The sequence below is a fragment of the Chiloscyllium plagiosum genome, unplaced genomic scaffold, assembly GCF_037043375.1.
Source record: "Chiloscyllium plagiosum isolate Xiang-an unplaced genomic scaffold, Cpla_swu_hap1 HiC_scaffold_23, whole genome shotgun sequence".
Lineage (NCBI taxonomy): Eukaryota > Metazoa > Chordata > Chondrichthyes > Orectolobiformes > Hemiscylliidae > Chiloscyllium > Chiloscyllium plagiosum.
Window position 1 is genome coordinate 52846204 of NW_028270161.1, and position 21633 is coordinate 52867836.

The 21633-nt window shown below is 41.3% G+C and overlaps 1 protein-coding gene across 4 annotated transcripts in view; it reads right to left on the reverse strand.

Annotated features, from left to right (window-relative positions):
- The window catches only part of recql (RecQ helicase-like), a 48402-nt gene extending 26848 nt beyond the window's left edge, over positions 1-21554 (reverse strand). Inside the window, exons 1-7 of one of the 4 annotated variants that reach the window (XM_043713435.2) lie at positions 21506-21521; positions 20400-20475; positions 14643-14706; positions 11215-11412; positions 8956-9135; positions 7748-7854; positions 3295-3493 (exon numbers count right to left, since the gene is read on the reverse strand). In XM_043713435.2, coding sequence (XP_043569370.1) covers positions 3295-3493; positions 7748-7854; positions 8956-9135; positions 11215-11412; positions 14643-14658 — 700 coding nt within the window. In that variant the 5' untranslated portion in view covers positions 14659-14706; positions 20400-20475; positions 21506-21521. Of the gene's footprint in view, positions 1-3294; positions 3494-7747; positions 7855-8955; positions 9136-11214; positions 11413-14642; positions 14707-14804; positions 14943-20279; positions 20301-20399; positions 20476-21505 lie in introns of those variants that run through there. The other 3 variants (XM_043713434.2, XM_043713436.2, XM_087999679.1) reach the window with 3 other exon arrangements.
- Positions 21555-21633: the final 79 nt, after the last annotated feature.

Sequence of the window (21633 nt, forward strand, 5' to 3'; positions counted from 1 at the left end):
ACACCAGTTGCTGAAAATAAGCATGCAGGTGAAGCCGGTGGTGAAAAAGGTCAATGGAATGTTGACCTTCATGGAGAGAGGATTCAAGTAAAGGAGCAGGGATATTTTGATGCCCTCTGGGCAATTAGGGATGGACAATAATTGCAAGTTTAGCTACATCCATGAATGAATAAAACAAAAATACGGAGCTTTGGTGAGACCACACCTGGAGTACTGCACACAGTTCTAATCTCCTTACCCGAGGAAAAATGTTCTGGCTACTGAAGGGGAGCAATAAAGTTTACCAGACTGGTTCTTGGGATTTAATAGGACTGATGTATGAAGAGAGACTGAATCAGTTTGGAATAATATCCATTGGTATTTAGAAGAATGAGGGGAGATTTCATATAAACTTATAAAATTCGAACAGGATAAATGTAGGAATGATATGCCTGATAACTGGGGAGTCCAGGCCAGGGGTCACACCTTAAGGATACAGGGTAGGGCATTTAGGAATAAGAGGAGTAGAAACTTCTTCAACCAAAGAGTAGTGAACCTGTGGAGTTCTCTGCCATGAAAAATGGCTGAATCCAAAGCACAATGTTTTTAAGAACCTCTTTTAACATGAGAGTACAGTACATGATGTGAGCAAATATACTATCTAAAGTCTAAGGCTGTGGACAACAATCGGTTTCTCACTAAAGATTCATCTTGAAGGAGTCAATAGCCATAAATATTGCTACGAAAAAGTATCTGCAACTTGTCATTCAATCATACCGACTGTCTGATCATGGGCTTGAAAAATGTGTTGCTGGAAAAGCACAACAGGTCAGGCAGCATCCAAGAAGCAGGAGAATCGACGTTTCGGGCATAAGCCCTTCTTCAGGAATTAGGAGGGTGTGCCAAGCAGGCTAAGATAAAAGGTAGGGAGGAAGGACTTAGGGGAGGGGTGTTGGGAATGCGATAGGTGGAAGTAGGTTAAGGTGACGGTGATAGGTCGGAGAGGGGGTGGGGGCGGAGAGGTCGGGAGGAAGATTGCAGGTCAAGAAGGAAGTGCTGAGTCCGAGGGTTGAGACTGAGATAAGGTGGGGGGAGGGGAAATGAGGAAGCTGGAAAAATCTGCATTCATCCCTTGTGGTTGGAGGGTTCCTAGGCGGAAGATGAGGCACTCTTCCTCCAGGCGTCGTGTTGCCATGGTCTGGCGATGGAGGAGGCCAAGGACCTGCATGTCCTTGGCGGAGTGGGAGGGGGAGTTAAAGTGTTCAACCACAGGGCGGTTGGGTTGGTTGGTGCGGGTGTCCCAGAGGTGTTCTCTGAAACGTTCCGCAAGTAGGTGGCCTGTCTCCCCAATGTAGAGGAGGCCACATCGGGTGCAGCGGATGCAGTAAATGGTGTGTGTGGAGGTGCAGGCGAATTTGTGACGGATATGGAAAGATCCCTTGGGGCCTTGGAGGGAAGTGAGGGGGGAGGTGCGGGAGCAAATTTTGCATTTCTTGCGGTTACAGGGGAAGGTGCTGGGAGTGGAGGTTGGGTTGGTGGGGGGTGTGGACCTGATGAGGGAGTCGCGGAGGGAGTGGTCTTTCCGGAACGCTGATAGGGGAGGGGAGGGGAGGGAAATATATCCTTGGTGGTGGGGTCTGTTTGGAGGTGGCGGAAATAACGAAGGATGATATGATGTATCTGGAGGTTGGTGGGGTGGTAGGTGAGGACCAGTGGGGTTCTGTCCTGGTGGCAATTGGAGGGGCGCGGTTCAAGGGCGGAGGAGCGGGAAGTGGAGGAGATGCAGGGAGAGCATCGTCAACCACGTTGGAGGGGAAATTGCGGTCTTTGAAGAAGGAGGCCATCATGGGCTTGGCAAATATTATAATTTACAGTACAAGATGACCATGGCTTGTGGCTTGGTAGATCTGGTATCAGGTTTTCTTGCTTACCTTCTTCACAGAGGACAGCATTCTCTATGCCCAGGTGGCCCTGCAAAAAAGACTATATAGCGCTTTTGGGGTAACCTAGTCATACCAATACTGGTCCATCAAAACTGGCCCAGCAACTGTTTGTGAGGCAGTTGTCAATTTGTCAGCAGTAATAGAAGTTTGACAAAATTGAAGTTACTATTAACAATTTCAAACAAGTGAGAATTGCATTGTAAAAAGGAAAATCATAAAATGTTTAGAACAAGTGGACAATCTGATATTATTAATTTAAAATCATTCTTCAACTGTCAAAATTACCTTCCCATAATTGGAGCAGCTTAGCCTTAAAATTTTAATATGTAAATAGATTAAACTGTTTCAATTTTACTGTACACTATTTAAACCATATAGGAGTAGTTGGTAGAAGACTAATTGGGCCATGTCTTCAAATGCCAGGTTGAGGGAAGGCTGCATTATTGTAGGTTCCACCTCTTGAATTGGATATTAAAACTATTTTCTGTCCAGGTGATTGTTCCTTCCTCAAACTAACTAAAAACTCTTTCCTAAAAAGTACAGGTTAACCAATCATTCATCTCATTTGCTTTGTGTAACGCCTTGCTATGCTCAAATTGGCTGCGACATTTATCTATGTATTAATGCGACTATGCTTCACTATCTAACACTGTAATAAAATGTTATATAAATACAAGTTCCTTCCTTATGTGGAATACTGAGTTATGTGCTGCTGCCTAAATTCAATATGTATTGTCTCATTTATTGATATATACCTCATTATGGTAAGTACAAAGCTGTAGATGTATTCCTTTGGAACTTTGACAAACATCAGAACATACAAAGGTGACAGGCAAGCAAAGTCCATCAAGCCTACTCTGCACGTATTGTAGCGTCATGGCTAAATACAGCCTCTCCAATAAACTCTACCCATCCAACATCCTCAGAGGCAATGCCAAAGCTTAGGGGAGATACTCCAGCAAATTCTTCTCCAAAACTCCCTTACCCTCCCTTACCCTCCCTGCTATTAATCAAAAGTAATGAAAACAACATGACTCAAGAGTTATCTATAAAGACACTCACATTCTACATAACAATCTCTGCCCCAGTGATGAAATTGCTCTCCTCCTTCTTGAAGGCAATGTGGAAAGCCAACAACCAGACAACAGTTGGCAATAAATTCTGGCTACTCACTACTCTGAGAAAAGAAACTGCCTATATCCAATCTATTTGCGTTCTTAAATAGTTTAAATTCACAATCCCAGTCCTCCCCCAATCTGTTCAAGTGGAATAATTTAAGTGACATATACTCCCACATATTGCACACATACATACACCTGAATGTATATACTATATATAGGGTACCTTCCAATTTGAGAACATTAGTACTCACCAGGTCTGAAATCATGACCCCATTGACTGCAACAATGAACCTCATCTACGGCAATACGAGTCAGGCATCCTGCATTGTATGCCTTTTCCAGCTTGGACATGAAGGCTTTACTTTTAGCAATCTTCTCTGGAGTCACATACAGAAGCTTCAGCTTGGAAGACTTGTTCAGCATTTCATCATGGACCCACTTTATATGTTCCTATAAAAAAAGAGAGATTTACTCTGAAAAGTCTTTTGTACAAAGAAGCCAAATGTCACTTCAGGTGGAGGTGGGTGAGGGGAAGAAGCAGGGGGCAAGGAGAAGATGGTAATAAACCTTGTTTCCAAATTATAGAAATTAGTAAGCCAAATATACTTTCAGAAGCGGTTAGCAATCATAACTCGAAGATCGACATAAATTCCACAACACAATTGCTGCCTATATGTTCCCATTTTAGGGCACTCAAAGTCGGTGTCGTTGTTGAACTGGAATGAATGTCAATAACCAATTATAGCAGGAGTAAACTGAAGTACTGCCAAAAAAAAACATTTTGTTGAAGGACTCATCAGGATAATTCGTAGGAACAACAAATGTAAAGAGAAAAATCAACATTTATACTGTATAACACTGAATAATTATACTTAATTATATTCAATAATTATAGTTATTTACAAGTAAATTGGTATACTTGCAAATTGTCCCAATGACAAAAGGTTCTGTCTAAATCTGTCCTTTTTCAGCAATAACCAATGGAGCTCATTATTGCTTAGTGGCAAGAAGCAGAGGGCGATGATTAAAGGATATTTTTGAGTCTGGAAGTCTATGTCTAGTGATGTACAACAGCATTTGGTGCTAGGTCCCATGCTGTTTGTAGTGTTCATTAATGATCTAGATATGAATGTAGAAAATATGATCAGTCAGTTCAAAGATAACATGAAAATTGGTAGTGTTGTAAACAGTGAAGAGAAAAGGCTCAGACTACAGGACAATATAGACAGGTTTGTCAAAACATCTGAATGGAGGAAAATAGAATTTAATACATTGGGAGGACTAATAATGTAGGGAAGTATATATTAAAGGGTAAGATTCTAACAAACACAAGAGGATCAGAGGAACCTTGTTGTGTTTGCTCATAATCCTTGATGGCAGCAGGATGGGTAGATATGGTGGTTACATAGAAATATTGGATACTTTCCTTTATTAGTCAAGGCACTGAATACAAGAACAAGTATATTATAGTGGAGTTGTATTTAGTTAGGCCACAGCTGGAATACTGTCTGCAGTTCTGGTCACCATACTGTAGGAAGGAAGTGATTGCACTGGAGAGGGTGAAGAGGAGATTCACCAGGATGTTGCCTGGGCTGGAGCAATTTAGATATGAAGACTATTCAGTCTAGACAGGCTAGGATTTTTTTTTTCATTTCAATCCTCCCTTAGCCTTCTCTGCTGTAAGGTTCTGAAGAACACAGACATGGTAGGTAAAGAGAAAACTTTCCTCTTTGTAGGACAGTTAATAAACAGAAGGCACAATTTTAAGGGAAGGCGCAGGAGGATTAGATGCGATTGGAGGAAAAATTCTTTACACCCAGAAGGTTGCGGCTATTTGGAACTCACTGCCTAGAAGGGTGATAGAAGTGGAGACCCTCAAGACATTTAAGAACTACTTAAATGTAAGCTAGAAACACCAGAGCATAGAAGGCTATGGGCCACATGCTGGAAAAACTGGATTAAAATGGACGAATGTATAATGAGCTGCATGGACATGATGGGCCAAAGAGCCTCTTTCTGTAATGTTAAACCACTGTGACTCTATGACACATTACTAGTGAAGATCAAATCGTAAACTGCTGGGTTCATCTAAAAGTGTAACATTAGTGAACCATTCTGAAACATCTTACAGAATACCCCCAGAAGATCATACAAAATTGGTGCAATTATATGTTAGATAATTACAGGAAAAAAAAGGTTGTGTTTACAATTCACAAGACACTTGTACAATGAAAACAAGTAGCACATCGTACACGACATTGTTATGAATCTGACACACAATTAGAGTCATACAGCACACAGAAACAGGCCCTTCAGTCCAACTCGGCTATGCCAATCATGCTCCCCAAACTAAATTAGTCCCACTTGCCTCCATTTGGCTCATATTCCCCCAGATATTTCCTATTCATATACTTATCCAAATGTCTTCTAAAACTTGGAACATCTATCACATCCTCTGGCAGTTCATTCCACAAACGAGCCACTCCCTGTGTGAAAAGATTGTCCCTCAAGTCCCTTTTAAATCTTTCTCCTCTCACCTTAAAAATATGCCCCCTAGTTTTGAACTCCCCCATCCTGGGAAAAAGATGATTTTATAAACTTTGCAAGGTCAGCCAGTGAAAAACATGCCAGCCTATCCAGCTTATCCTTATATCTCAAACCCTCCAGTGCCAGCAAAATCCAGGCAAAGCTTTTCTGAATCCACTCCAATTTAATAATATCCTTCCTATAGCAGGGCAACCAGAACTACACACAGCACTTCAAAAGTGGCCTCACCAACATCCTTTACAACCTCAACATGATGTCCCAACATGATGAAGGCAAACATGCTAAATGCCTTAACTACCCAGTCTATATGTGATGCAACTTCCAAATAACTATATACCTGATTCTCTAGGTGTCTCTGACAACCCTATCCAGGCCCCTACTATTAACTGCATAAGTCCTGCCCCTGTTTGTTTTACCAAAATGCAATAATTCACATTTATCCAAATTAAACTCCATCTGCCATTCCTCAACCTGTTGGCCCAATTGATCAAGATCACTTTGTAATCTTCAGTAACCTTCTTCACTTTCAAACATTCCACCAACTTTGGTGTCATCCACAAAAACTTACTAACCATGCCTCCTAAATTCTCATCCAAATCATTTATATAAACAATGAACAAAAAAGTGGACCCAGCACCAACCCCTGCAGAAAACCACTAGTCACAGTCCTTCAGTCCAAATAAACAATTATGTGACATGCACGATTGGACTAAAGAGCTAGATGCATAGGTGCTGAGCTCATTTTTCTCTTTCTAAACTTTGTTTGAAAAGCTGAAGAATGCTGAATTTAGCAACAGTAATGGGCCATTCAGCCTCTACAGCCTATTTCAACATGCAGTTAAATCGGTTCTTCAACTCTATAGTTGCCCAATTTGGTTTCATATGCCTCAAAGTCCCCATTTAGCAAGCATTCTATCAAACTCAACTTCAGTCTTTTTAAACAGGAAACAGATTTAGGACTTCAATCACCCTTTGTGGGAGGAACTGCTTCCTGTTACTACCTTTAAATTCTACAATTTGAAAATCTAAGACTGTTCTCATTCTGGGGAAAAAAAAATGTTTGCATCTACCTAATCTTTCAAATAATTAAAACATTTTAGAAGTTTCAATTAGATCACCCTCAATCTTCTATACTCAAGATTTCAAGAGAGTTTCATGCAATCTGCCTTCATGATTTGATCCTTTTAGCCAGGTATCATTCTCCAAAACAGATAATGACATTGTTTGGGGTTGAAGTCCACCAGAAGAAGTCAGTCAGTATAGCTCCAATCCAGTTCACTTTATTGGCCATATCAAACAAAACAATACTAATATTTATATATTTTACAAAGTCAAAATACATATGACTATCTCTGGATGTAAAAGATTATAAGGCTGGATTTGAAGAAATTCAGTGGGCCATTCCAATCTCGTCAATAACAATGAAACACAGTAATCAGTGGTGCACTAAATGTGCCAGCCAGTTGTCATACTTACACTTGTCCAGAGACTTATGGGTTTATGCATGGTAAGTTGCTGTCAATCAACTTCCAAAAATTGCACTGTCTCTAGGGAAAATCTCAGAACTATGCGAGCAGGGCAAGCAAATGTTTTTCTCCTTAATCAACCAGACAGACAAACTGTACATGAGAAGTGCCAAGTCTGAATAATTAACGGTGGGAATTTGTAATTCAATGTGAAATCTAGTGCAAAAAAAATGAAAAGATTAAAATAAGAGAAATAAAATAAGTAGAAAGGAAAAGTAAAACCTTGTAAATTTAACTTTTACTAAGTCATACTGTCATAGAAATGTACAGCACGAAAATAGATCCTTTGGTCCAACTTGTCCATGCCGACTAGATATCCTAAATTAACCTAGTTCCACTTGCCAGCACTTGGCCCATGTCCCTCTAAACCCTTCCAATGTATATACCCATCTAGATACCTTTTAAATGTTGTAATTGTACAAGCCTGCACCACTTCCTCTGGCAGCTCATTCCATACACGCACCACCCTCTGCGTGAAAAAGTTGCCCCTTAGGTCCCTTTTAAATCTTTCCCCTCTCACCCTAAACCTCTGCCTTATAGTTCTGGACTCCTCCACCCCAGGAGAAAGACCGTATCTATTTAATAATTAAAATCTGAAAGTAGAGACTCCGCCTAAGTATTTTGTTCTTACCCTAGTACTGTTGGAATTCAGCATTGTAGATGCGATACCTAATTGTTCGAGGACCATTAGTTGATCTTCCATCAATGAGATTAAGGGACAGATTACCAGAGTGAATCCTAATCAAACAAAAGAGCAATTAATTGCAAAACATCAGCTTTCTTCCACCCTCAACATTTTGTAGACATTACAATGAATTCTTGTCAATTTATATATTTTTAGTTAAATATCTTTGTTATAAATAGGCCCTAGTGTTATTTTATAACTGGTGCATACTTAAAAAGAAGTTGAACCAAGAATGTGCCTTAACTATGAATAGTGTTATTTAGAGCAAGAAGTGATATCTCATCCATAAATCCGTAAAGGACAAAAATCATTACCATCACAAAGACTAATCATTATACTTTTGAAATTAGATTAACTTTCTTCATGCTGCAGACCTAGCTGTTAAAGATTTGGGAGCCTCCTGCAGCTATAAAAGATCAAATCCTAGAATCCCTACAGTGTGGAAACAGGTCATTTGGTTCAACAAGTCCACATCAACCCTCCGAAGAGTTCTTCTTTCCTGAAGGGCTCATGCCCGAAACGACAATTCTCCTGCTCCTTGGATGCTGCCTGACCTGCTGCGCTTTTCCAGCAACACATTTTCACCTCCGAAGAGTAACCCAACAAGATCCATTCCCCATACCTATTACTCTACATTTACCACTGACTAATGCACCTAACCTACACAACCTACCATGGGCAATTTAGCATGGCCAATTCACCTAATTTGCACATTGTTTGGATTTTGGGAGGAAACCAGAGCACCCGGAGAAAACCCACGCAGACACAGGGAGAATATGCAAACTCCACATAGACAGTTGCCGGAGGCTGGAATTGAACCCGGGTCCCTGGCACTGTGAGGCAGTAGTGTAACCGCTGAGCCACTGTGCCACCCCTTAAGATGCTACTAAAATCCAAGTATTTTCCTTATAACATTCCCAAGCCAGTTTCTTTGAAGTGAGCAGAAATTATCACTTTAACACAATTGTTCTGAACCAGGAAAAAGCAAAGAAAAAAGTAGATTTAAAACAATTCACATGACAAATCTCTTGAAGTGTTTCTTCAAAGCTCAAAGAGCGGCGAAGAATATAACTGAAAATGTTATAAATGAATTTGGAGCTACATAAAATATTGAATTACTGGGAAAAGTGACATCAGCAGTTTGCAGTACATACCACTGGAGCAGACAGCTGGCAGCTCATAGCACAAGCTCTTCCCACCACCTGTCGGCATTATCAGAAAGATATCCTTCTCCGACATTGTAACATTGATGGCCTGAAGTTGCAATGGTCGGAAGGTTTGCAGTTTAAATACACTCTTCAAAGTCTCATCCACCTTCTGTGACCATGGAAAATCTAGTCAGGAATGAAAGGTAAACCATGCCTGTTAGCTACATTTGCCAAACAAACTACTGAGCACGCATCAATGTTAATCTATAAATAATAAACATCCATTTCAGGAATTACATATCAATAAAATTTCCAACCGAACCAATAATCAGATATCTTTGCACTATAATCTCTATAGAGAATATTTTTGAACATGTGCTAGCATTTCTTCAGCTACTTGCTATTAATTGGAAGCTAGCTTATTCAAGTTAGTAACATTATTAGTTTTAACTTAGATGTTTGAGATTTCAAGTCCTCAGATGAGAATGGTGCTTCACTGGTGCAAGCCCAGGACAGTCAACAGTGAAGTGTATATGATATTGGTTTTCTTTAAAAAGCTTTCCTTTCCTTGTGGTTAAGTAAGGAGAAGGGCTGAACTGCTTCGTAAACTGCCAGAGGCTATCTCCTTGGCTCATTTACAGCAGGCCATTTCTGTTCCATTCCACTAGTTTTACCATGGTGGGAAATCCTGGGAAATTATAACGTAGCCAGGGATTAAAAGTGTCTGGTCATGATTTTCTAGATATCATCATGTCATAGAATCCTTACAGCATGGAAGCAGGCCAAATGTTGACGAATGAGACTAGATTAATTTAGATGAATCTGATCAGCATGGACGAATTGGACCAAAGGGCCTGTTTCCATGCTGTACAACTCTATGACTCTATATCAAGGTGTGTGGGTTAGGCTTGATACACCGGTTGGCATTTTCTTGCTCTCCAAATTCTTGGAATTTGTATGCTGTGTCTCTAACTTCCTTACGTCTCTTCTAATTATTCTGATGCCTTTCTGAGACTCCATCCCCTTCGTTTATAATGACTGGTAAAGCAGTTACAATCTTTCATGAAACCAAACATTTCATGGTATTGAATTAATTCCTCAGATCATCACACCTCAACTATTCTTGAGCCTAAATATTCAAACCTTTCTTTACAATGAAACAAATTCAGCACTCAATTCTGAGTGCTGAATTTCAGAGCTTGGTTAAAAATGGGCTAGCAGTTGCAACTGAGGTGATCTTAAAACAAACTGAATATTTGGAGAATCAATACCACTCCCTCCTCTGAGTCAGAAGATTGTGGGTTCAAGTGCCATGTCTAAGACCTCAAATACAGTCTGGCACACTACTTTAGTACTTCCAGATGCCATCTTTCAGTAGAGACATTACACAGACTCAATCTGCTCATTCCGCTGAACAGAAAAGATCCCTTGTCACTATTCAAAGATGTTACTGTTAATATTTATATTTCAAACAATTACATTTAGATTATTCAATAATTAAGTATGCTTACACAGGAGGTATGGCACAGAAATAAATCATTAAGCCCAATCACTCCATTCCAGTATTTATGCCCCACTAGAGCCTTCCCCCCTCTTCCTTTATTTAACTCTACTGTTATTTCCGTCTCCCTCATATGCTTATCTAGGTTCCCTTCAAAGAAACATCTATGCTATTCACTTCAACCACTCCCTGTGGTAGTGACCTTCACATTCTTTGGTGAAGCAGTTTCTTCCACCTTCCCTATTGGATTTCTTGGTGACTACTTTATATCAAATCATGCTCAACTTACACTGCTCCCCACTAGAGAAAACATTCTCTCTGCACCCACTCTATCAAAAATTAAATGTATTAAACTCTGTATTACATTATCTCTCAGCTATCTTACGTTTAAGAGCAAAAAGACACAGACTGTCAATTCTTTCCTGACATGTATACCCAAGCATTTCTAGAATCATCCTTCTAAAATTTTTCAGAAACTCCTTCAGTACCTCTGTACTCAGTTGTCTAATACGCTAATCAAAACTGCATGCAATACCCTAAATGGGTTACACCCATTGTCTCATTGCTTTGGGGGAGTTTGCTGTGTGCAGATGGATTGCAGAATCTGACACAATACAGCAATGACCACACTGAAGTACATTAGCTGTGGAATATTTTGGGATGTCCTTAGGGCTTGAAAAAGTGCCATATGAAGTGTATCCTTCTTTTCTTAAAATTCTTTAAACAGAAGTGGATCCGATCTGAATTGAATAGATTTCACTGACCTCTCTTGTTCCAGTCCTCCACAGACATGGCAGGTGTTGCACTCGATCCGGCCCCGTCATCCGCAGACAACGATTCTATCTTCTTCTTTAGTACCTGCTCCTTTTCAACCAGTAACTGCTGCCTCTCCAGAAGTTCCTGAATCTGGAGCCCTAAGGCTTGAATCTCACTGGAAACGGATGCCAACTGCTCCTCCAGATCTATACAAAATGCAATTTTTAATCAAGATTCTGATGCATTCTGCCAATATCATTGAAACCAAATGCAAATGACAAGTGTTTACACTTTGAGATATAATTTTACAGTGATGTTTCTGCAATGGGACGTGCTATTGTACATACACAAATCTAACAAGACTTTAACTAATAAACCAGGAAACACTGGCTCAGGTCAATCTAACAGCGAGCTAAACAACTAACTCACAAGCAGCCAATTTTCCAGGTCTTTGCTCCAGGGAGAAATCTTAGGGACACACAGCAGTGTGGACCAGGATTGCTGTAGTTCCCTGGAGGCGTCCCCATACAGCCTAGTACTACAAGAGCAGGTCTGAGGTGTTCCTGCTTCTCAGCAGCTAGGTAACAAAACAAGAGGGCACCTACAGTAACTGATCGTGGTGGGCAACCTCCCATATATTCGAGAATAATCATATTAAGACGACCAAAATCAAAATGATTTCCCTCTTTTCCTTCAAAATGAATGCCAGGAATAAGTTGATTTTGGAGGCAATGCTGCAAAGCTGGCAACCAGGCCTGTAACTCCGCTCTCAATTTTGCCCCTTTTAGTCAGCTTAGAGGACTGGAAGGGGTCAGCTAGAGGTAACACCATGCCAGGGAAATATGCCCAGTGCACCAAATGCAGCAATAACTTATTCTGGACAGCTGCAACAGGTTTCAAGTGCACTTAGAGTTAAGGGAGGGTTGGAAGGTCAGCCCCCTGGATTTGAACTGCCAACCTGCATGTCTGTATAATCTGTAAATAAACACCTTGCATCCCCTTCCTTTAAAATAAATTAATTCACTGTCAAATAGCTTTGTGTCATGATCCAGTTCCAAAATAAACAACGATCCAGATAATCTACTGGATTAACATACCCACCAAGAACATTTTATCAAGACACAATCCTCTTGAAATGATATTTCCCACTTTAGGACAAAATGTACTTGCACATCTTTACAACTGCTCCATTATTTCGAAGTCAATAAAGTTATATCACTTCAAAATGATAGGATTTATCCTAGAATTCTCTGGGAAGCCAGGGAGGAGATTGCAGAGCCTTTGGCTTTGATCTTTATATTGTCATTGTCTACAGGAATAGTGCCAGAAGACTGGAGGATAGCAAATGTTGTTCCCTTGTTCAAGAAGGGGAGTAGAGACAACCCTGCTAATGATAGACTAGTGAGCCTTACTTCAGTTGTGGGCAAATGGTTATAAGAGATAGGATTTATAATCATCTGGAAAGGAATAAGTTGATTAGGGATAGTCAACATGATTTTGTGAAAGGTAGGCCGTGCCTCATAAACCTTATTGAGTTCTTTGAGAAGGTGACCAAACAGGTGGATGAGGGTAAAGCAGTTGATGTGGTGTATATGGATTTCAGGAAGGCGTTTGATAAGGTTCCCCATGGTAGGCTACTGCACAAGATAGGGAGGCATGGGATTAAGGGTGATTCAGCAGTTTGGATCAGAAATTGGCTCGCTGAAAGAAAACAGAGGGTGGTGGTTGATGGGAAATATTCACCCTGGTGTTCAGTTACTAGTGGGGTACCGCAAGGATCTGTTCTGGGTCCACTCTGTTTGTCATTTTTATAAATGACCTGGATGAGGACATAGAAGGATGTGTCAGTAAATTTGTGGATGACACTAAGGTCGGTAGAGTTGTAGATAGTGACGAATGAGGTTGTAGATTACAGAGGGACATAGATAAGCTGCAGAGCTGGGCAGAAAAGTTTGAGGTGATTCACTTTGGAAGGAGTCACAGGAATTCAGAGGACTGGGCTAATGATAAGATTCTTGGTACTGTAGATGAGCAGAAGGATCTCGGTGTCCAAGTACACAGATCCTTGAATGTTGTCACTCAGGTTGATAGGGTTGTTAAGAAGGCATACGGTGTGTTAGCTTTTATTGGTAGAGGGATTGAGTTTCAGAACCATGAGCTGTACAAAACTCTGGTGTGACTGCACTTGGGGTATTGTGTACAGTTCTGGTCACTGCATTATAGGAAGGATGTGAAGCTTTGGAAAAGGTTCAGAGGAGATTTACTAGGATGTTGCCTGGTACGGAGGGAAAGTCTTACGAGGAAAGGCCGAGGGACTTGAGGCTGTTTTCGTTACAGAGGAGAAGGTTGAGAGGTGACTTAATTGAGACATATAAGATAATCAGAGAGTTAGATAGGGTGGACAGGGAGAGCCTTTTTCCTTGGATGGCGATGAGGGGACATAATTTAAAATTGAGGGGGTGATCGATACAGGAGAGATGTCAGAGGTAGTTTCTTTACTCAGAATAGTAAGGGCATGGAACGCACTGTCTGCAACAGTAGACTTACCAACTTCAAGGGCATTTAAATAGTCGTTGGATAGGCATATGAGTGAGAATGTAATAGTGTAGGTTAGATGGGCTTCAGATTGGTCTCACAGGTCGGTGCAAAATCGAGGGCTGAAGCACCTGTACAGCGCTGTAATGTTCTATGAGGTCAGTTCACTCACAATTTTGACTTTTTCCTTTAAGGTGGAATCTGCCTGAGGCAAAAGGAGGTTTTAAAACTGGACTTGTACAGATTGAGATCTGGAAAACCTCTCCTCTGCTTTTACTGCTTGAAAAGCACAAAAAGGCTCCCTCCTTCTGATGGCACAACTAAGATCAAAGATTTGAAGTCATAAAACTTCATTTTATGGCTCCAGGAATCAATTTGTGGCAGCCACATATTGATTCATGGCACCACTGAAACCTAGCAATTTCCTATCGGAGGCTAAGCATCCAGCAGATGAGAGACTTATGCCTTCAACTCTATAATATGTTTGAATACACCTTGTTCTGGTCAGATAAGAATCTTTTCTCGGCAGGGACTCAAAATTGGAAAATTCAGCAACCTTAGAGTCCCAACGCTGAGGTTCAACTAATGGGATTAAAGAATACAGCATTGCCTTACTTCCAACTCTGCACTAATATTTTTGCAAAATACAGCACTTGTGCATACAGTGCTGTGAATAAACTCTTTACTTTGGTCAGTCTCAACTTTCTGCAATGTCAATTGCTCTTCATAAAAATAAATCTGAGTTGACGTGTTCTACCATCAAACTGACTTGCTGGTGTAGGAAATGGCTTCTCAGACTAAAATTCAACACTGAAGCAACTGAATTCAAGCCTGGAATATAGGACATGAACATTAAGCACCAACACCTTGAACAGCAAGAACGTCACAGGACAACACTCACCTGAAACCTCCTCCATTCTTGAAACAGTAACCACGTCTCAGAAATATTGGTGCACTTTAAAAACCTATAAGAAAATATGCAACCAAGTGAATTCCTAGAGCATAAAATACATAGCAATTGTGAGAAACCCAGACTTTTCACAGATATATATGAAAGACTCACCTTAAAAGTGTCTGTAAGGTATTCATCTCAAATATTAAATCTGACAAATAAACTGTGACAGCCTAGCTTCCCAACTATCAAATGTAGGTAGCATGTTGTTGTGCAGACTAATGAAGGTTACAAACTGCAGCCTGAGTGGTTACGTCAGAGTTGTAGCACATTTTATAATTCCACTTTATTTGCACTGCCACTTCCTTTGCTTGCCCGATTTCTGGATCTTGCTTAAGGCAGTTCAGAGATCCTTGTTGCTACATAAATCCTCAATTGCCCTTATCTGTTAGAAATTGCAGACTAAGATTGAGGCAAATTAGTAGCAACTTGAATTTACACTTCATATAATGACCCATGACACTCCAAGCAGGGTACAAGTCTAATTTGTCCAGAACTATTAAAATCTTGGAGAGTGCCTAGTTACATTGTATGTGTACTGGGGATGGGGTGGGATGGTGGCGAAGAGAAAGGAGTTAACTCACAGAAATAACCAACCAATGCCAGAGCACAATTTGGAGCTTGATACATATTTAAATTTAGTGACTTATAAGATTCTGTATTTAACAAGTAGGACACAAGAATTGATCCTCCAATTACAAACATTTTTGAATTGTCGACACAAACTTCAAATGAATTTAGGCCATTGTTCATTCACTAATCAGCCATAAAAGGCCAGGGCTTATAACAGTTAAGAGCTTTGCTGCAGAATGAGTCAACCTTCCCAGACTATCCAGTCAACAGGAAACTTCCTTAGGCATTCTCAGCACATGAATGCTTACATTTGTTCCAGATTTAAGCTAAATTTGGATAGATTACCTTCACAGCTGAAGACACTCAATAAATTATATCAACTTAGGAGCTGTTAATGGAACAAAGGCCAAGGACTTTTTAGCATCCTATAAGCATTTGGTGCAATGAGGAGTTTTTTTTAAATTAAGCATAGCAATCACGTGACTCATAACAAAGCCAGGCATGATGCGAGGAGAACCCTACTGGTGGAAAGTTTTAGAAATCAGTGATTCAGTCATCTGTTCTACCAACACATACATACAAGCAGCAGAAATAGGCCGTTCAGCTCGTTGAGTATACTCTATCATTCAACATCATGCCGGATTTGACTGTAACCTTAAATTCATGCTCCCATCTGCCCCGAGTTTTTCACCCACACGCTTAATCTATCCACCTCCGCCTTAAAAATATTTCACTTAAGGTGGAGTCAGTTAATGTGGAGCCCAATATGACCCCTCTTATAAATAAATGCTTGTAACCCTCCTAACAATTTCATGAGATGCATCAGTATAAAAATCATAGAAATTTACAGCATTTTTGCAGCCTAATCTTACTTTTCAGTTCATGGTCTGTTGCCTTGTAGGTTACAGTGCTTCAACTGGAAATCCAAATCATTACCAACATACTGGGGATTACCAGTGATCAGAAACTGAACTTAAGCAGCCATATAAATATTGCTGTTGCGGGAGCAGGTCAGAGGCTAGGAATTCTGTGACGTGTAACTCACCTCCTGCCTTCCCAATGCATATCCACTCAAGAAGCCTGACCCCCCCATCATCCAGATCATTGCAGCCTTATTAATTGGCACCCCATCCAGAAAGTTCAACATTTATTTATTTCTCAGTATCAGTGTGTACCCATTTACAAGATACATTGCAGTAACTCACCAAGGCTCCATCGCTCGCACCTTCCAAAGCTGTGATCTGTACCATGTAGAAAGACAAAGGCTATAGATACATGGGAAGACTGCCACCTGCAGGTTCCCTCCAACCTAACAATCTCTCCCTCTGTCAGCAAAACAGAGGAACCTGTACATCAACTTCAGGAAGTGGAGTGGAGGAAAAGCACGTCTGTATCAATGGTTTTTGCAAGGTTTGTGACTCAGGTTGAGGTTTCGGGCGTAGGTTTGCTCGCTGAGCTGTAGGTTTGATATCAAACCTACAGCTCAGCGAGCAAACCTACACCCTAAACCCCCCCCCCCCCCCCCGTATCAATGGTGTTGTGGTGGAGTTGGTCGAAAGGAGTAAATATCACCAATGCTCTATCCTGGTCCATCCATGTCGATGCTACACTCAAGAAAGCACACTAATTCCTCTACTTCCTCAGAAGGTTAAGGAAATTCACATGTCTGCAATGACTCCGACTGATTATTATAGTTGCACCAAAGAAATGATCCTATCCCAATGCATCACAGTTTGGTATGGCAACTGCTCTGCCCAAGACCTCAAGAAATTACAGAGAGTTATGAATGCAGCCCAGTCCATCACAAAAACCAGCCTTCCTTCCATTGACTGCATCTACGCTTCCCTCTGCCTCGGGAAAGCAGACAACATCAAAGTCCCCTCCCAGTCCCTTCCATTGAATGGAAGATTCAAAAGTTTGAAAACACGTATCAACAGACTTACAAACAGCCTCTTCCCAACTGTTATCAACTTATGATTGATCTTTGTCTGCATGTACTTTGTAGCTGTAACACTATATTCTGCATTATGTTCTATTACCCTGATGTACTTAAGTAAGGTATATGTCCGGTTAGCATGCAAACAATACTTTTCACTGTAACTCAGTACACGTGACAATAATAAATCAAGTCAAATCAAATCAAAAGTCGTACAGCATCCTGACTTGGAAACGTTATTGCAGCTCCTCCATGGTCACTCGGTAAAATGCTGGAACATCTTTTCCAAGAACACTGTAGGTGTCCTTATGTTTTAAAAAATTCTCAAGGTCAGGTTCGTAGGAGAGTAGTCTGACACAGAACAAACGACCAAGAGGCGAGTCTGCTAGAATATGAGCATTTTATTCCCCGCAGCGTCGCCACAACCAGGTCTCATCCTTACAACGGGTCTGGCTTATACTCACTCTACATGTTACCGGAACTGGGAGCCGTCAGTTCTCGTAGAGCGGTTGCCAACAACCCACGCTCGGCGGTTAAACGTAACCCCGGAGCAGACTCACCGAACTGGAGACTTTTCCAGCTGATATACTCTTTTCCAGATATAAACATTCATGTGAACAGCAGAGCAAGGCTAAAAAACACATTCCATTCTGGTTACATACAGATAAGAAGATTCACACGGGGAGGTGTGTAATAAGATTCACACGGGACTAAGCAACACCTCCATTCCGGTTAGATTCACACATGTATTGGGACATAATTTTTAACCGTTTCACCACATTCCACTGCTTGGCCCAATACATGTGTTACATTATGATTCACACATGTATTGGGACATAATTTTACACCACACCTTACGATACATGGATTGTAGCAGCTCAAAGAGGCACCTCACAACCACCTTCTCAAGTCCAATTAGAGATGGCCAATAAATTTACCCACCTACTGATGCTGATATTCCACAGATAAATAAAAATTATGAGTCTTTCCCTCAATCACCTAAAAAGCTCCTGTCTCCTTGCTCTAAACTGACAGCTGGATAACTGGGTCTTCCTGCTCACGCTTCCATCATGGCACCCAACTCTTATGCAATAAAAGACAAGGGAACTCTTTGACTGTGGAACCAGGAGTAGTGTGTGATGACAACAGTGAATGAAAGGGGGAGGTTGCGTGAACAATATTACCACCTCTCCGTTGGCCTAGACTCATAGATGTCATAGATGTACAGTACAGAAACAGACCCTTCAGTTCAACTTTATGCTGACCAGATATCCTCAATTAATCTCTTCCCATTTGCCAGCATTTGGCCCATATCCCCCTAAACCCTTCCCTTTTCATGTGACTATCCAGATGTCTTTCAAATACTGGAAATGATCCAACCTCCACATACCCTCTGGCAGCTCGTTCCATTTCCTGCATGGAAAAACATTGTCCCTTAGGTCCCTTTAAAATCTTATCCCTCTCACCCTATTTAACGAAGTCCTTGTTAAATCACCCTATCCAAGCCAGTCATGATATGATAAACTTCTGTAACATCATGCCTCATTCTCTGACATTCCAGGAAAATATTTAACCTCTCCCTATAGCTCAAACCCTCCAGCACTGGTAAATCCTTGTAAGTTTTTTCTGAACCATTTCAAGCTTCACAACATCTTTCCTGTAGCAGGGAGACAAGAATTGAACACACTATTCCAAACGTTGCCTAATTTTGCAATACTCATTTGCAATAGCAACAGAAACTGATGGAGAAACATTAGCAGATATGGCAGCATCGTGGAGAGAGAATCTGAGTTAATGCTGAGTCCAGCATGACTCTTCTCCAAAGAAAAGGAGTCATAGGGACCAGAAATATTAAGCAATTTTCTCTCCATAGAATCCACCAGACCTGCCGAGATCTCCAGCACTTTGTTTTTATTTCTGATTTCCAGGATCTGCAGTATTAAACTGTTATGAAGTCAAAGCATGCACTGTACCTTTGAGAGAGAGTGAATGCTGTTCTGAACGGAGAGATTACAAGCACCCGTGTATATGACTAGCTGGCAGTTCCACAGTATACTGGAAAATTGAAAATATGTCACGTTTGATTGTGAAATGGATACCTGAGTTTTGGTTGCTGGTTAAATTCAAGTTGTTGTCAAAATAACCAGTTTGAATTATGCCCCACGATACTAAAACTCAATCAAGTTTGAATTTATTGTTTTGCCAACATCGAGACAATCCAATGTTGGGGATATAAAAATGCAGACATTTTGAAAATTGGAGAGAGAGCTACTGCCATTGAGACACATCCAAGAAATTAGGGAACACTCTCTATCAAAGGTACTTTTTCATATGAAACATACTTGCAGTAAAAAGAAAGACAACGACCCAGGGAATTCAGCAGCTGGCAGAGTGAAATCACAGAAGATGACAGCAGCTGTCTGGCTTTCAAATTCAGTTAATGTAATTTTAATAAGTGTCTTATTGGAACAGTATATTGTTATACTGTTGGAGGCAAGTAATAAGCTGTTAAGAGAAAAGGGGGGTTAGAGTTAGGAATAGTTGTTTATTGTTCACTTTTAGAGTTAAAAAATAAATTGATGTTATTTTTCTTCAAATAGTGGAATTTGAGAGTTTTCTGTCACTCATTTTAACAAATTACAAGATAAGGTCAGCTTTTCTGGATGTTTGGTTTAATTAAGAGGGGTTCACCACTGTGTCATAACAAGACTCACTTGCATTTTGGCTCGAACCAGTCAAATTCATCTTGAAGTTTGCTCAGATCAGTATTCTAAAAGCTATCCTAGAAATAACATCCCTTAAGGGGATAGGGCAAAGAGTGAAAATAAGAGATGATCCATTTCAAGGGGGAACAGTTGCTCACTCCTAATGATTTTAGGAACGTTAATTTGAACCCTTTACTTACAGGAAAAAAAGCATCCCAAATCTATCTAAACTTTCCTTTTAACTAAAATTCACCCAAGCAAACAAACATCCCCATTCCAATTTTGATAAATTGTTATGATTGCTCTATCTTCTAGTGTATACAGTTTTGAATTACTTTGGTTAGACCCTCAGCATGCATCTCTTATACGTACCAAGTTATTCCAGTTGTTTAAGTTTATCTCCAGTACCACCTTATTTTTAATTTTTTGCAGTTATCTCTCTGCCTCACTTAATCCCTTTGCAGGCTATTCAGCTGTTGACACTTTACTCACCATCTAACACTCTTGATCACCTGGATAGACTTATTATCTGATACTCCATTCACACCCAGCTGTATGATCTTTTGATCTGGGTGGTAAAAAAAAAACAATGACTGCAGGCGCTGGAAACCAGATTCTGGATCTTTTGATCTCTCTGCCTACACACTCTGTGAGCTCTTCTCTCCCTTCGCACCTAATTTTGGTGGTTGGGGTGCGCGCTCGCGCGCGCTTCCGAAAGCTTGTGATTTCAAATAAACATGCTGTCGTGCGCCTTCGAGCTTCGGCCAGTCCAGCATCGTCACCTCCACATCACGGCGGCACGGTGGCACAGTGGTTAGCACTGTTGCCTCACAGCGCCAGAGACCCGGGTTCAATTCCCGACTCAGGCGACTGACTGTGTGGAGTTTGCACGTTCGCCCCGTGTCTGCGTGGGTTTCCTCCGGGTGCTCCGGTTTCCTCCCACAGTCCAAAGATGTGCAGGGTCAGGTGAATTGGCCATGCTAAATTGCCCATAGTGTTAGGTAAGGGGTAAATGTAGGGGTATGGGTGGGTTTCGCTTCGGCGGGTCGGTGTGGACTTGTTGGGCCGAAGGGCCTGTTTCCACATTGTAATGTAATCTAATCTAATCTCAAATTTTCCAGAGAACTGCACTCAGTGACTGGCTCTGGCCTGTCCATCATCAGTGGTGCTCACCACAATCCAATCCAATCCAATCCAATCCAATCCAATCCTATCCTGCCCTGCCCTGCCCATCCCTTCAGAAGCTCCATTGTCTAAACGTAACCGAACTGTGGCCTCATCCTGTCCTCCAGAGACACATCGATTTAACTGGATCCATCAATCACCTACAGGTGCAGGGATCAACCTGACTCCCACTGCCCTATGGCCAATCAGCATCCGGATCTCTCGCTATTGGTCAACAGGCAGCCAATCACACTCAGGGCGCCTTTCCATGATGTCACGCGCCGGCAAAAGCCACGTTCCGTTTTTATTTGAAATTCATACTCCCGCTTGCTCTATCAACGCAGCTCCGCCATCACCGAGCACAGCGCGGGCCGGGTTATTATCGCGGGGTGACATTACCGGCCGCCTGAGTCTCTTATACATGCTACTCATACCGGAGATGAAAGTGACAACGGCTGCTCCTGGTCCGGCTCCCGCGACTGACGCACCCACGGTGAGGGGGCGGGACATCCTCCTGTCGACCATGAGAACGGACCACCTCCTTCTCCAATCAGAGGCTGGA